Source organism: Chionomys nivalis, chromosome 3, assembly GCF_950005125.1.
Source record: "Chionomys nivalis chromosome 3, mChiNiv1.1, whole genome shotgun sequence".
Taxonomy (NCBI): Eukaryota; Metazoa; Chordata; class Mammalia; order Rodentia; family Cricetidae; genus Chionomys; species Chionomys nivalis.
In genome coordinates, this window is record NC_080088.1 from 76,019,344 (window position 1) to 76,035,396 (window position 16,053).

A 16,053-nucleotide genomic window follows, 5' to 3' on the forward strand; every position below is an offset into this window, starting at 1 on the left:
CCCAAATTCATCCAGAAAGAGGAAGCTGCTGCTGCCCTGGTCCCTCCTGCACCTGCATGAGTGTACACAGTATAGCTGAGGCTTTTTACAGAAAGTCTGCTTCAGGCATGTGCAGTGAAGGCCGTCCTGGGATCTATTGTGTGTTGTAGGAGGAGGGCCCAGTTGTTCTTCCTGGCCGCCCAGCTAGCTTAGCCCCAAAATAACCACACAGAAATTGTATTAATTAAAACACTGCTTGGCCCATTATCTCTAGTTTCTTATTGGCTAATTCATGCATTTTAATTTAACCCATTTCTATTAATCTTTGTATCTCCACATGGCAGTGGCTTACTGGGAAAGATTCTAATCAGCGTCCATCTCAGGCAGGGGATCCATGGCTTCTCCCTAACTCTGCTTTCTTCCTCCCAGCATTCAGTTCTGTCCCTGCCTACCTAAGTTCTGCCCTATCAAAAGGCCAACGCAGTTTCTTTATTCATTAACCAATGAAAGCAACACATAATACAGAAGGACCTCCACACCATTTCCCCTTTTCTATTTAAACAAAAATGGAAGCTTTAACATAGTAAACTCACATATAACAAAACAGTTATCAAGCAAGAATTATAGTTACAATATTTATATTTTATCATAACTAAGGAAAACTATAACTATCTATTCTTCAACTCCATCAAAGACTCCAGAAGGATATAATATTACCTAAGTAAACAGGAAGTACATTGTAAGCAACTTCCAAAACTCTAGAATTGACAGAGACATCTCGTTGCCTGGACAGTTTCCCAAAGTTGTTCTGTACTGTTGGGGCATCCATCTTCAGCCTACAGGCCCATAGTATCCAGCAGACTTTTCCATGAAGCAGGGAATTTCAAAGACCGTTCAGTCACTTTCTTCTGTGTCCTGCAGAATGTCTCACGGACTCTTTCATGAAACAGGAACCCCGAAGGACCATCTCACCTTTAGGCAAATTGAGCTGTCATCTCTCTGTGGGTACTGCATGTCCAGTGAAGCAGTCCAGGCAAGAGCAGTTTCTTGCCCAAATGACTCCATAAGGAGCCTCTTTGATGCCCATCTTCCTCTCGGAAGTAGCTGGTGCTGCCAGAAGCAGATAATGCCTCACTGTAATGAAAAGTCCGAAATTCTTAAGCATTTTAAATGCCATATTCTGAAGGTCTCTGAAAGATTTGAAGAATACCTAACTGAAATGTATCTCTGTACATGTAGAAAATATAACTGATATGACTACAAACTTGACTATTATAGATTGTCTATTAACCTATATTTCTTAATTATACATTACATTGTTAAATGAACTATACCATCACAATACCTTAATCAAGATCAGAAATACATATACATATAAAAAATGACCATAAATTTGTATCAATAAATCAAGATTCATACCATTGCAAATTATTCATATCTATATTATATCCCCCTTTAAATGTAAATAAACATTTATAGACAGTATTTGGGAATATGGGTGCAGTTCTGTCCATACTGCTTACTTCTAACTGGGGGCGCTGTTAATCGGGTCTTTCATGGTGTATTCTGTGTGCAGTTGGGCAAAGTAATTTTTTGAGGGTATTCACAGCAACCTTTCATGGGGGCATGGTCTGTCAAACCATATTGGTCTAGAAACAATCCATAGATTCTCACTTCTGTGAAAACAAAAGAGAAATCTCTTTTCCAAAGCACCATATCCTTTTAGACCAAAATTCTGAAGTCAAGATACCTTTAGAATATACATGCTGGTTTAGCTTGGCAGCTCATACATTGAAATGTCTCTCTGTACTTAGCTCATTCACAGTTCAAAAATTTAAAGAAAACACAATAATATATATAATTCAGGCTCTGTAAATTTTCTATCTTTACGTGACTTGTTTCTACTCTGTTACTTTTTAATATTTGTTTTACTATCTTCACTTCTTTAATCTATGACTGTACTCTGTCTCTTTAAAGACTTTACCCTTTTTTTAAAGCATTAACTTTATTTTATTACTCTTTATACTCTTTTTCTTCTCACTTCCAAGCCTACATACATTTATCCAACACTGTGACCCATTTACAGGTCTTTTATGTCTGAATCTGTCCTACTGTGTATCTGTAATTGTTTACTGTCCAGGAGCACTTCTTAAAATGCTAAGCACATCTTAAAAACTTAAGTTGCGCCATTAGTAGGGGTACTACTGTACCACTGTTTGCCTGCCCAGTCTAAAACTTAAGCTGTGCTACTATTATGATAAATACAGTAGTTCCTGCTAGCTCTGCACAGTCCAGCATGGCGGAGCTGCTTGAGTCTCTGAACTGCTTGCAGTGCCTCACTTCCAGGCACACAGTGAGTCCATGTCTCCATTAAGCAAGCTGCAGCAGTCTACTCACAAACCCCATTCAGATTCTCTGTCTCCCACAGGTGCCAGAGGTCACTCTAGCAGCATAACCCAGAAAGCCAGCATTTTAAAGCCGCCACTTTTTTCCTGCTATGGTTACTGAGTCAGGAAAATCTCTCTTAAAGGAGCTACAGCACACTGCCAGCAAACAGCAAAAAGCTGTGTTAAACTCTTTATATTTTTTTTTCTTCTAGAATTCATTTTTCAAGCCCTCTCAGGTTTTACATGGGTTTAGTTGACCACATTGGGTGCCAGTTGTTGTAGGAGGAGGGCCCAGTTGTTCTTCCTGGCCGCCCAGTTAGCTTAGCCCAAAATAACCACACAGAAATTGTATTAATTAAAACACTGCTTGGCCCATTATCTCTAGTTTCTTATTGGCTAATTGATGGATCTTAATTTAACCCATTTCTACTAATCTTTGTGTCTCCACATGGCAGTGGCTTACCGGGAAAGATTCTAATCAGCATCCTTCTCAGGCAGAGGATCCATGGCTTCTCTCCAACTCCACTTTCTTCCTCCCAGCATTCAGTTCTGTCCCTGCCTACCTAAGTTCTGCCCTATCAAAGGCCAACACAGTTTCTTTATTCATTAATCAGTGAAAGCAACACATAAACAGAAAGACCTCCACACCATTTGTTCTCTATTGCGTGTATGCCACAGTGAAGTTGATTTCAGTGCTGTGGCTTGAGGACTCAGAGCTGCAGTGGAAATTGTGGGCATGTCCAAGTTAATTCTCCTTTGTGAGTCTTGGCCCAGACAGTTGTTGGAAGGCACCGTGTAGCACCTTTCTCTTGCATGCCGTCCTCCAGTGAGCTCAGGCTTAGTCTTACCTGATTGTCATTCTGTCGCTGTTAGACACCCACAACCTTGGTAAGGCACCTGGCCCCCCAGTTATATCACAGTCCAGCAAGTGCAAACCAGTCCTAGAGCAGAAATCTCTGCTCCCTTGCCCAGTGGCAGCGGCCTTTCATACGGTGGCCAGACAGCCACTGTGTCCCAGAACAGAGAAATAGCGCCCAGTGTGCAGCACCTTTGGAAACTTTTGAGCTGCGGCCCCTTTTTTTGCTTTTTCAGTATTGTTACAACAGAGTCTCAATTTTGAGCATTTTTTGTTGGGGGGGTTGTTTTTCTTTTTGTTTGTTTGTTGAGAGAGGGTTTCTCTGTGGTTTTGGAGCCTGTCCTGGAACTAGCTTTTGTAGAGCAGGCTGGTCTCGAATTCACAGAGATCCGCCTGCCTCTGCCTCCGAGTGCTGGGATTAAAGGCATGTGCCACCATCACCCAACTTGAGCAGTTTTCTTTTACTCTCTATTCTAAAAAAAAAAAAATTGTCAGAAACAGTATAAACAACTATTGGGGTGGAGGGGAGAAACCTCAGTCAGCCTAAGGGCCTCAGCCATGCCGGCATTTGTTCTAGCCCACCCCTAGCCCTGCAAGTTCCTTCTCTCAGCACAGCTGCTTTCCTTCCTCCTTACCCCTCCTCATAGATGGCAGCAGCCTGTTTGACTCCATGGCAAGTGGGATGCGCCTGGTCGTCAGCTGTATCTCCTCCTTCCTCATCCTCTCGTTGTTGCTTTTCATGGTCCACCGACTGCGCCAGCGGCGCCGGGAGCGCATTGAGTCCCTGATTGGAGCAAACTGTGAGTGCCCTCCAAGGGTCACAATAGTGACCCCTCTCCAGCCCTCCTAGCTCTTCCAAGTCCCCCCCAGTCCTAAGTTGTATCCTTCCAAGATAAGTAGGAGAGAGCAGTGTCCCTCTGCACCTACACACCTGCTTGTTTTGGGGCTGAACACACCTTGGAGAGCCAGAGACATGGGATGCCTGAGGAAGTGTTTGTGTACTAAAGTTCAAGGCAGGCTTTCTGCCCTCTCTGCTCTTTATTAGGAGCAGTGTCCCTAAACATTAAGAGCTTTCTCGTCATGAGCTTTGGGTATGGGCTACCTGCAGCAGAGGCTCAGGTACCTACAGCCACAGCAGGAAGCTGACATAATGTCTTAGCCAGAGTTCTCCAGCTCCTGGCCAGAAGGCCTCTCCTCAACAACAGGAGGCTTAGGAGCAAGTTGCCCACAGCTACAAGGGATCTCACCTGTTCAGTGAAAGGGTCCCCAGTGTTCCCTAGGGCAGGGGTGAAACTCGCTGACTAGGACCCTGATTTGTCAACAGTTGGCGGCAGTGTCCTCCTAATCTGCCTTAGTGCTCATCTAAGTTTCTAAATAGGTGGGTACCAGAAGTGAATTGGAACTGGAGCTACAGTGATGCCAAGGGTGCTCCTGTAGTCAGGTGACAGGGTAGGAATAGCTTGCATATAGGTGGGGTGAGAACACCTTGGTAGGAGAAACACAGGGATGGGAGGGTCTGACTAAATCGAGGTCTCTGTGACCTGTTGGTGTGTGGCTGGCAAGTGGGTAGATGGTTACAGGAGTGTGACACTTGGCTGGCAGGGACAGGAGTGTGACACTGGGGTGGCAGGGTCAGCCTTGGGAAGGAGGCTCAGGAGCCTGCCTCCAAATCACACAGCTTTCCTCCTGTTTCTCTGTTTTGACGGCTCAGTGCACCATTTCAACCTTGGCCGGAGGATCCCTGGTTTTGACTATGGTCCAGATGGGTTTGGCACAGGCCTCACCCCACTACATCTTTCTGACGACGGGGAAGGTGGGACTTTCCATTTCCACGACCCTCCGCCTCCTTATACAGCTTACAAGTACCCAGACATGGACCAGCCGGATGATCCACCACCGCCCTATGAGGCTTCCATCAACCAGGACAGTGTCTTCTATGACCCTGCAGGTGCCTGTCCCCCCTAGGGAGAGGGAATATGGAGTTGTCAAGCGATCAGGAATGCAGGGGTAGGACTGTAGGGTTTTCTGGGATCTGGGGACCTGCTTTTCCTTCTGGCTGCTTTCTCAGTCTTACTTTAGGGTCATTCTCAAGATTGCCCCCTCAGAAGGCTCTTGGTCCCAGCCTCCTGAGAGTTCTGAGGATCCATGGGCAGCATCCTTCTCTTCTCCTATTAGTGACTGGGCAGCAGGGACCACACGGACAGATCTGGTCCTGCCCCAGCTCTGAAGCTTGTTCTAAATCATAAAGACACCACTATAGCAGCTCCTCGTGTTGTATCGAAGTCTCCTGTTCCCCCCTGACCTGAGTTGTTCATCCTAGACTACATAGCTCAGGAGGGGTGTCCAGTGTGCTGCTTTCATCCCTGGCCCATTAGGCAGGAGTGCTCTCCTGTTCCCTGCATTCTGCAGCCGAATGGGACTTTTAACACTGTTGAGGTCTGGGGCTAGGAGAATTTGATTCCTGCCTTCAGAGCAGATTGTCAGAGACTGTTGTCAGAGAGGCCACAGTCAGAGCTTGGGACATAGCTCAGTTGGTAGAACGTTTGCCTAGCATGCTAGAGGCCCTCGGTTGGATCTTCAGCACTGCAGAAGTGTTGAGAAAAGATGAGTTTCCACCAAATCTGCACTAGATAAATGCCAATTTCCCTCTCGAGGGTGCAGAGCAGGAAGTGGGGGTGGAAATAGCTCATAGCCTTGGCCTCTGGTATTCAGAACCAGCCCAGAGCACTAAGCAGGGTGGTAGGTTGGTCCTGACACAGTGGTTCCTGCCCAGCCACTTTGCTGTAGTTGCCATAGTTCTGCAGCCCAGGGGGTTCTGTCCAGAGGCTCCTTGTTGTGTGTCCCTGTGGAGACAGAGTGCCTTCCCTCTGGTCTCCCTTTGTTCTGAGGAGTTGGTCACTGCATCTCACCTACCACAAACAGTGGTGGCAAGATGAACTGTATCTGCCAGAACATTAAGCTAGGAGCTCCCTTAGGTCCTGTTTCCCATTCAGCAGTCAGGAAGAGGATCCTCGGTCCCACCAAACCATCACTTACTTCTGACATCCCTCTGCTCTCCCACAGATGACGATGCCTTTGAACCCATGGAGACCAGCCTGCCAACCCCAAGAGAAGGTGGTATTGAAGGTGCATTGCCCAGGCACTTGGATCATCCACTGCCCCCTGCAGAGACCTCCTTGACAGATCTGGAAGACTCCACAGACAGTAGCAGTGCCCTGCTAGTGCCCCCTGATCCTGCCCAGAGCGGGAGCACCCCAGCTACAGAAACACCACCAGGTGGTGGGCACCACCCCTGTAGCTCCCTCAATACTGTGGTGTAGGTGGACTAGGGGTATCTGATTCCTGTTCAGAAGACACCTATCCCAGTGGGAGACTTGAAGGGGTCCTGTCATAGCCTGGACCCACTCCACTGCCACATCCCCACCAGCAGCAGGTGTGTACATAGAAACTGAAGCCAGGCACCCCAAGAGAGAAGCAAGTGCCTGTGCCATCTTTATCTGAGGGTTTCTCAGTCTCATTTTTAAATGGCAGAATGATACAGGTGTTTATACCACACTTTTCCAAGAGAACAGAGGCAGTGGGATGCACTCACCAAATATATCTTTGGATGGGCTTGCTTACTGCACTGTGTCACCCCCAGAAGCCAGTCACCAACCAGTGAGCACACCAGTACAGACAGAGCAAGGCTACCACTGTATGTAACACTAGTGGCTACCTGGAGGCAGAGTATCTGTGAACTTCCAGGGAAAGCATTCACAGCTGCTGCACTGGCTCTCTGGGGGCATTCTGTTTGGCCCCAAGTGCAAATATTGAGGTGCCAGTCCCTGGGAGAAAGTTGAACTTGCTGCCCCATTTCTAGCTTTGTTTTGAGGCCAGCACTGTGGCAGCACTCTCCATGGCGTAGCTCTGCATGGCTCCCCAGGAGTAGACTCTAGACCCCTTGGAGGGTTGGGCATGCTGGCTTTTTTCTGCCACCCACTGGATCCCTGTGCTCTGCTTGCTGGTGAATGACTATTGGGTCTGGCCAGCCCCCTTCACCTTGTCTGTGCCATAAAGGGTTATTCATTTGGGAAGAGAAGTTGGCTCAGTAGACACCCTGTGGTTGTGTCACATGAGTCCACTTCACCCCATGACCACCGCTGGAGCCCAGCAGCATCTGCTGACCACACATATGCCTCCCAGCCCCTCCGCAGCACTGGATACCTGGGGCTTTTTGCCCCAAAGGACCCTGTTGCCAACTCCATGCCGTGGTCTTGTCTCCTGACACAGGCCTTCAGCATTTCTAAGGTTTGGAGATTAAGCAAGGTTCTGTGCAATTTTTAGCACATTCGTATCTTTTCTATGTTGAATGTCTGGATCTTTCTGTATCTATGTGTGTCCTCACGTGGCCAAATGTTTGCAGGTGATGGCAGGTGATTCATGGGAGCTCAGGATGGCCCACTGCCCCATATGAGTTCTCGGGCTGCTCTTAGACCACTGTGTCTGAGCTGCTACCTAGGCCGTGGTCAGTGGGACTGGGACTCCTGTCCAGCTAAGAACATGAGCAGGAGAAACGACTATGACCTCCAGCTCTTTGGTGCTTGATCAGACCTGCACAGTTCTAGGCATATCCTTACACTGCTTGGAAACCTGTTTCCCCTCCCATGTGGAGCATCTTCAGAGAATCCCCAGGGCTGGCTGGAGGTTTAAGATTTGTCCCTGGGTAGTCTGTCCCAAGGCTGAGCCCACAGGCTAGCTGCTGCAGACATCCCTCTGCCAAAGGGCTCGTGCCTCCTCCACTCATGGCTTAGAAGAGCAGGAAGTTCATCATGCCTCCGGCAAGTATTGAATGCTGGGCACTGGGAAGCCACGCTCCAGAGCAACAGTGGGGAATTGTCTTGGTGCCAGGCCACCCAGAAGAGTCCTAAGGACCACACAGCAGTGCCTCAGAAGGCCATATGTACAGACAGAAATTCTCTGGGGACCAAATGACAGTTGAGGTTGGGGCCTGATTCTAGGAGGCAGAGGTGAAGAGGGTGACTTAAAGTGGACCATGGTGCTGCTGAGGTGGGCCTGCGGGACTACCAGGGTCTGTCCAGCAAGCATTCAGGGTGCATGTGGCCTGTATTTGGGGCTATTTGAACTGTTGCTGTTGTAGTTCCAAGCACTGGGATCTGACACCCTTTCCAGATCTTATTGGTGAGTAATCCCAGGTCCAGGATTTGCTACGGTTTGTGTTTCCTTGCCCATCCCACAAGGCCCCAGAGGGACAGGCCAAGCTCCTGGGAGGTCCCGTTCCCAGGACTGCCTTGCCACTCCTGTGAGAGGCTGGGTGCCCTCTGACCTGCCTTGAGGTGGAATTTGATTCTGTACATTGTCTCAATGCCTGTTTTTACATACTCCTTTCACTAAAGGTTTTAGTTTGGGTGTATTTTTGGTCAGGTTGGCATTAATCCTTTCTTAAGATGCTGTGAGAACCATTTCATCCAATGCCAAATAAACTTGTGTTATGGAAAAGGCATGGTCGGTCCTTGTTGCAGCCCAGCCCTATAGCCAGAGCTCTCCTAAGTTTTCAGCCCTTATAGGCATCCAGCTGGCTTCTGACACCCTTTTGTTAAGAACCAGACAGCTAGGCCTGGAACGTCTATACAGGGTACATGGCAGGGCCACCCTGTGCTCCCTCTAAAGTATTACTAAAGTGACAGGCATGCTGGTTCCCTCTGGTTACTGGTGACCAGTGTGAATTAGGCTGAGCAGAGAAGGACATGGGACTTGGTCCCTTAGCCGTTCAGATCGAGTAAGCAGCCCCTTCCAGCAGAGCAGCTCTAGGTTCTAAGAGGATTGGACTGGCTACCTACACCCAGGCTTGGCTGGACCCTGCCTCCCTGCAGGGGCTAGAGAGGCTCGGGTCCTCTGGGAAGATTCTCATCTATAAAATTATTGGGTAATCTTGTCTTTCCAGAAGTCCAAAGGTGCTAAAGACTAGCAGGGCCTGTTGACTTGGGCTGGGCTCCCTCCTGAAGGGGGATGGGAATTGCACTCATCCACTCTGGCACTCAGCCTACTCACAGGGGTGGGGACTGGGGTGGGAACAGAGAAAGCATGGCAGGCTCCAGGTGGCTGTGTTTACTACTGTCACTTCTATGGTATGCCAGGGTTCTTGATAGTAATTTCTTTTTTTTTTAATATTTATTTATTTATTATGTATACAATATTCTGTCTGTATGTCTGCAGGCCAGAAGAGGGAACCAGATCTCATTACAGATGGTTGTGAGCCACCATGTGGTTGCTGGGAATTGAACTCAGGACCTTTGGCAGAGCAGGCAATGCTCTTAACCACTGAGCCATCTCTCCAGCCCTTGATAGTAATTTCTTGAAGGAATCCTTAAGCTTACCTTCCTTTAAAAAAAATAAATAATTTAGTTGGCTTTTTTGTTCTTTTTTTTTTTTCTTTTTTTGCGGGGGTTGGTTTTTTTGTTGTTGTTTTTGAAACTCTGCATAGCCTTGGCTGTCTTGGAATTCACTATTGTAGACCAGGCTGACTTCAAACTCAGAGATCTGCCTGGCTCTGCCTCCTGAGTGCTGGGATTAAAGGCATGCACCACCATGCCTGACATCGTATTTTAGTTTTTATACTTTGTGTGTGTGTGTGTGTGTGTGTGTGCGCGTGCCTGAATATATTTATGTGCACCACGTGCATGTAGGAGCCCTCAGTGATCGGAACCCAGGAACAAGAGTTAGAGCTGTAATCAAACTTGCTGTCCTAACAGCCTTTCCCCTAGCTTGGAGGGCAGTGACAGAACAGCCTCTCACAAAGCCTGACAAGAGGTCAGGGTTAGGAACTGCTGAGTCCCTTGATTGGAATTGGGAGCTTCAATCCCTCAACACGTCTGGGAAGAATCTGGTCCTCCAGCAATTGCTATCTTTGTTTTTGCAGCGCTAAGGATAAATCCAGGGACACATGCTAAGCAAGTGCTCTTCCACAGCACTACCTGGGGCAATGGGAAGGAGATGCTGAATACTGGCATACCCAGAGGGACAGGCCTCCGGCCAGCTCCATGGTAATCATGAGTAGGACAAATCTCATACCTACAGACACATGGTCTCCAGAGTGCCTGAGACTTGGGCAAGGGGACTTGAGCTACTGCGATATCCCCACCACAGAAGGGTTGCAGCTTCTCCCAAGATTTTTAGCAGAGTGGTCCTCAGACAGGAGCATCAGCAGGAAGGCAGCTGTGGACCTGGACTTGGGACAGGTTGGAGTCTTGAGTTTGTAATAAGGCAAGAAACATTCATGCCTTTTTTCCCTAGCCTCTTAGTCTTGGTCACTAGTCTCCAAAGTGCCCTTAGTGGCTTTGGCATGTCACCCCGGGTCCCTGTCTCCCATCTGCTGTAAGAGAATAATAATCAGACAGCCTTCAGAATTAAGGCTATTACACTGGCTGATGCAGCCCTAGACCAGCTCCAGCCCACCTCTGTTCCTAGTGGCCCTACCTGGGCCCCGCCCACTCCGGCCCTCTACAGCCCCGCCTCAGCATGAGTGAGCAGCCTTTCAAGTAGCCTGGGCACACGTTTCTTGTCCAGTTTTCAGTTCTCCAGAGTCACAGCCACTGCTGCATCATGTGGGCCCTGGGCTTCCTGCTCTGCTTTCTTGCCTTGCAACCTGTGGCACAGGTGGACTCCGAGGGTGAGCACCAAGGCTCTGCCTGTGTGGGCTTAGATCTACCTGACACCATGTAGGAGATGGACAGGGGAACAACCTCTCCTGGCTAGCCTGACCCCATTCCTGATCTCAGGCCAAAACTGAACTTTAAAGTGCCACATGGAAATAGCTCAGTCCTTGCCTCCTGCCTGCAGGTACCTGGTGCTACGACTCCCAAGACCCAAAGTGCGGTGAGGACAGTTGTGTCAGGCTATGTGGATCTGTGTGGTCTCTACTAGCTCCTATGCTCCTAAGGACTGGGCACTAAGCAGCAGGCACACTGTCATCATGTGTGTCTGCTGTAATCCATGGTCAGGGTCTGTGAGCCTATGGGTGTGGCCGGGGGGGGGGTTCCCCAACATGAGTCATATCCCACATCTGTCTACCCTGAGTATGGGGCAGTCTGTCTGCAGACTCGCTCAGTAGCTAAGTCAGATGGGTCTAGAGAGCCACTGTGACCACTTGTGGAGGGAGGATGGAGAGAAGACAGTTCTCAGCTGGGAATGTTTGGGTTATGGGATCCACCCTCAGTGCATTCCCAGACAGCTTCCTTGGCCCTGCTGCAGATCTCAGCCCTTGTCTCCTCAGGCCCTACCCACTGGAAGGAGCTAGCACCTGCTTGTGGGGGCCCAGCCCAGTCCCCTATCAACATTGACCTTCACTTGGTCCAGCGGGACTACACTCTTGAGCCCTTCATCTTTCAAGGCTATGATTCAGCACCTCTAGACCCATGGACCCTGGAGAACGATGGCCATACAGGTCAGCATCATAAGGTCAGGACCAAATACACAGAGCCAAGAAGTTCACAGCTTTCAGGAATCTTACCCATACACAGGGATAGGACACACAGAGGAGCTGAGAAAGCAGCTCCTCTAAAGATCTCGCCACCCCACCCCCTCCCAACACACACACAACGGACAGACCTAAGAAGCTATGAGAATGTGACACACATGAGAATCTAAATCCTCGTGAACAAAGCAGAGGAGGCTCTACACACACTAGGGAGGTGGCAAGAACCTGCCTATAAGTGAAATTTGCCATGACCAGTTTCACACCTAGATGTCAAGATGCTGGAAAGAAATAAGACCCTCATAACTGCACTGCTGGGGGCAGTTTGATTTCCACAGCAGGGGAGTCTGCTGGGGAGGGATAGACTCTCATATGCTCCTCCACCTTCAGTGATACTGCGAGTAAATTCCTGTCAGCAGAGCTGCCCGGTGATCCGAGGGGCTGGGCTGCCATCACCAGGGTACCGGCTGCTGCAGCTGCATTTCCACTGGGGCAGCCCAGGGCACAGAGGCTCAGAGCACAGCCTGGATGAGAAGCACTGCTCTATGGAGGTGGGTTCAAGATGACCAGAAGGAAGGTGGGCTTAGGGAGCAGAGGGCAGCTGGACACCACCTATTGTTGTGGTCTGTATTTCCTAGATGCACATGCTCCACATGAACACGAAGTACCAGGACTTGAGGGAGGCACAATGCCACCGGGATGGGCTCGCTGTGCTGGCTGTGCTGTTGGTGGTGAGGAAGGGGCTGTGTGATTCCGTGCTTGTTTCCCGAAAGAGGGTCTTGGAGAACAGGGATCTGTTTGAAGTCTGTGGGCATCATTGGGCTTAGGGAATTTTCAGGGGGTGGGGGCCAATGGAGTGTTGATGGACATCGTGGGAAGAGACCTTCCTCACTCCACCCCAAGATCTCCCAAACCATCCATCTGGGCCCTTTCCACTGGTGTCCCAGCTATCCTGTCTCATCTTCGGAAACACACACATACACACAACTTCGAAGCCCTTCTCACTGGAATTCTCCCCAGGAGGAGGACAGGGACAATACCAATTTCTCTGCCATTGTGTCTACCCTAAAAAATGTATCTTCACCTGGTAAGGAGCTGCAGGGTCCCATCTGGGCTGGAAGGTTGGTGGGTGAGGAACAAAAGCGGGGCGTGGGGGGGGGAGTTCCATCTTCTCTCCTACCACACAGGGGTCTCTGTGAACCTGACATCCTTCCCTCTGGCCTCCCTGCTGCCAAGTGCCGTGGGGCTCTTGCGCTACTACCGATACTCCGGGTCTCTGACCACGCCAGGCTGCCAGCCAGCCGTGCTCTGGACAGTCTTTGAAAACCCCGTACCCATTGGGCACACGCAGGTGGGAGCCACAACCCCTACCCGATGCCGGGCTCCTTCCCACAGCCTCAGTTGCCACCCCTGCCTTCTCTGCCCACCCCGTGGCGTCTTGACCTATCTTTACCCACCCTTAGGTAGCCCAGTTCCAGACCGTGCCCCAGGCTGGGCCACCCGGTTTGCACCCCAGACTGCTCATGGATAATTTCCGCCCCCAGCAACCTCTTGGAGGGCGCAGGGTATGGGCCTCTCCTGGAGCATCCATCCGATCCTCAGTCCCTATCCTGCCCTGTTTGCACCTGGCTCTTTTGGGCTTGGGAATCGGCCTCGGGCTCTGGCAGGGCCCCTAGGATCCAGGGGTGACTCCTGCTTCCACAATAAATGATGCAGAGTGACTTTGGCCTGATGTGGCTAGGAAGAGGCGTGTGTCTAGTGGTCAAGGGGACAGGGGGGAGAGAATCCAACCCCAACCTCACTGCAGCCTCAAAGTCCATACAACCGAGAGGCTCCTGAGTGACCGCCCTCTTGCCCACCTCAATCATGGAAACTTCTTCCAAAACTGAGACCCACTCAGCTACGCAACTCTGACACCCACCTGCATCAACATGTTATTTTGAATCTCACAGTCAATGGGAAGGGAGAAAAATAATACATCTCAAAAATGCCACCTATACCAGAAATTACATTTTATTTTAAAAACAAGCTGGGTAACCCAAAAGGGGGTTTGCATTAAGATGATGATCCTCATTGCGACCCCAAGCCAGTCCTTGAGAAAAAGCAGGCTCCAGCAGAAGGCACTAAGTTGGTTGCATTTGGTGACAAAGTGCCATGAAGCCACTCCTGGTGGCACTCTGGGGAAATTAGTACCCTGTGGAATGTTTTCTAGAGAGAAGATGGTGCTGGGTGACTGTTGGGAGGGCTGAGTGAAGGACTGTGTCCTTATCACGGTCCGAGGCTGAGTCCAAAGGATACTGACATCGTGACGCTACTGTGGGAGGGTGGTCCCATTATCAGTAGAGTAGTGGTGGCTAGCAAACTGATGTCCAGGTCATGCTGTGTAGAGGTGTATATTCAAGTGGCGCTGTGTCAGCTACCTACGTACCTAAAGTCTGTTACATAGTGCTATTCTAGTGCATGGAGGTCCTGCCTGCTCCTAGGACTTGAAAGAAAAAAAAATGCAACCATTTGCTTCCAGGCTGCAGATCCCTTGGCTCTGCCAACTCCATAGCAGTCACATGCTGGTCCAGATTCTTTCCCGGCTTCAAGACTAAAGCAGGCTCTACAGAGCAGCGTCAGTCCGGGGTAGCTCAAAGCCATCTACGCAGCCTCTGCCGCCAGCCCTTTAAATAATGGAGCATCATTGGCAGCATCTGGGGAGTCCATATAGGAGGACCAATTTGCTCCCTTCTGGGGCCGCCAGAGCCCCTCAATCTCCTCCGCCTTGTGCAGCCGTTGGAGGCACTGGGGTTTTCTTGTGGTTCTTCCGGGCCACGGCTCGGTTTGCCAGGCCGTCGGCTGGGGCGTCCGGACCGTTCTCCGTGGCCCTCGAGGCTGAAACCAACGCGTTCACGGTGCCGAGGGCCCGCAGCAGGGCGGGACCGCGGGGCTCGCGGCGAGCGGGCGGCGGTGGCGGCGGCGGCAGCAGAGCTCGCAGAGCATCTAGCTCGGTCCGCAGCTCCGCGCGCAGCGCCTCGAGCCCCGCGCCCAGCTCCGCACGCACGGCCGCCAGCCCCTCCTGCAGCCGCCGCTCGCTCACCTCCAGGACACCAGCGGGATAGGTGGCGCCGCCGCGCGGCTCCCCGCACACCGAGCACACCGAGCCTCCGCTGCGCGCCTCGCTCCTCTCGCTGGTCCCTGCCGCCCCGGCTCGCGCGCCCGCGCGTTCCACCAACCGCAGCAGCCGCGGCGCCTCGGCTCGCCCCGCTGCCTCGGCCCGCAGCTGGCCACGCAGGCGAGCCAGGCGGCCCGGGGCGCGGATATCTTCGGGGACCGGCCCGTTGGGCTGCGCGCTGGGGTCTTGCCGGCGGCCCACGCCTCGCCTCAGCGCCTCTTTAGCGCCGTACACAGTGCGAGCCTGAGTCCACGAGCGCCCGGGCTCTGCCGCCATGCGCTGCCACTTGCACCACACTCTGACAACCCAGCCAAGAGGACCTGGGCCCCAGCCTGCAGCCTAGCAACCGTGGGACCCTCGGGAACGAGCTTCTGGGACGTCTGCGGGAACGACCAGGCCTGGGGGAATCCCGGCAGGGCCAGATCCTCCAGGGAGGCCGCGGGTTGGAGTAGAGCTGTACCAGTAGGCAGGGGGATTGAAACTTGGCCCTAGAGACCATGTTGTAGGCTGGGGCCCCTATATGGGACTTAGGTTGGTCTCTAGGCAGCGGCAATAGCACATGGCGCAATGGCTGCTAAAGCCCAAGACACCTTAAGGCCAGAATCAAAAATCCGCCTCACCTCCTCTCCGTGCTGTCCTGGCCACAGCAGGGCAAGCCTGGGCTGGATAAGGATCAACCTCCTCCTTCAACTCACAGTCCAGGTGGTGTGTGTGTGTGTGTGTGTGTGTGTGTGTGTGTGAGAGAGAGAGAGAGAGAGAGAGAGAGAGAGAGAGAGAGAGAGAGAGAGAGAGAGAGAGAGAGAAAGTCCTAAGCTAGCCACTCTATCTGCTCTACATCCCCAACCCAAGCCACTTTAACTACTCTATCTCTTGTATAGTGTCTTCCGCAGTCTACATCCAGCCACAAGACTCCATCCTGTCACTGGCGTCTCCAACCCCAAACTCTTGCCCCTCTCCCCAACCTTCTGAGGGGCGTCCTCACCCTAGCATGTGCCTATTCCTAGAGACAGCTGCGCCCCGGCCCATCTCATCCTGTGTCCTCCCATATTCTGTTTAACGTAACCAAACAACCTAGCCAGCCCTCTGGGCCTTCACATAGAAAAACCTGGTGCCCCTGCCCTCTGCTGAGTTTCTCCTTATTCCACTGCTACACGGAGCCTTCCTTGACCACCTAAGAGTCGCAACTAGTAACAGGAGCCTCAAC

At 51.1% G+C, this 16,053-nt stretch overlaps 3 protein-coding genes across 4 annotated transcripts in view; 2 read left to right on the forward strand and 1 right to left on the reverse strand.

Annotated features, from left to right (window-relative positions):
* Nucleotides 1–9,158, forward strand: part of Dgcr2 (DiGeorge syndrome critical region gene 2) — a 69,944-nt gene extending 60,786 nt beyond the window's left edge. The window contains exons 8-10 of one of the 2 annotated variants that reach the window (XM_057764928.1): nt 3,870–4,022; nt 4,934–5,170; nt 6,286–9,158. In XM_057764928.1, coding sequence (XP_057620911.1) covers nt 3,870–4,022; nt 4,934–5,170; nt 6,286–6,542 — 647 coding nt within the window. In that variant the 3' untranslated portion in view covers nt 6,543–9,158. The remainder of the gene's footprint in view (nt 1–3,869; nt 4,023–4,933; nt 5,171–6,285) is intronic. The other variant, XM_057764929.1, reaches the window with a different exon arrangement.
* A 1,663-nt stretch (nt 9,159–10,821) lies between these two features.
* LOC130872276 (carbonic anhydrase 15-like) lies at nt 10,822–13,368 on the forward strand. The gene is made up of 8 exons (XM_057766187.1): nt 10,822–10,888; nt 11,059–11,094; nt 11,492–11,662; nt 12,083–12,243; nt 12,331–12,423; nt 12,713–12,779; nt 12,880–13,043; nt 13,156–13,368. The coding sequence occupies exons 1-8, from the start codon at nt 10,822–10,824 to the stop codon at nt 13,366–13,368; spliced, it is 972 nt and encodes a 323-aa protein (XP_057622170.1).
* Nucleotides 13,369–14,251: 883 nt separating this feature from the next.
* On the reverse strand, nt 14,252–15,125 carry LOC130871324 (protein FAM246A-like). Its single transcript, XM_057764675.1, has one exon. It carries the CDS (start codon nt 15,123–15,125, stop codon nt 14,445–14,447), a length of 681 nt encoding a protein of 226 aa, XP_057620658.1. The 3' UTR covers nt 14,252–14,444.
* Nucleotides 15,126–16,053: the final 928 nt, after the last annotated feature.

What these genes read in the sequence shown, in the direction of transcription:
- LOC130872276 (XM_057766187.1), top strand. Translation starts at nt 10,822, where the DNA reads ATGTGGGCCCTGGGCTTCCTGCTCTGCTTTCTTGCCTTGCAACCTGTG. An exon ending in GGCACAGGTGGACTCCGAGG is followed by an intron (nt 10,889 to 11,058) that starts GTGAGCACCAAG and finishes TCCTGCCTGCAG; the next exon opens with GTACCTGGTGCTACGACTCC. An exon ending in GGAGAACGATGGCCATACAG is followed by an intron (nt 11,663 to 12,082) that starts GTCAGCATCATA and finishes CTCCACCTTCAG; the next exon opens with TGATACTGCGAGTAAATTCC.
- LOC130871324 (XM_057764675.1), bottom strand. Translation starts at nt 15,125, where the DNA reads ATGGCGGCAGAGCCCGGGCGCTCGTGGACTCAGGCTCGCACTGTGTAC.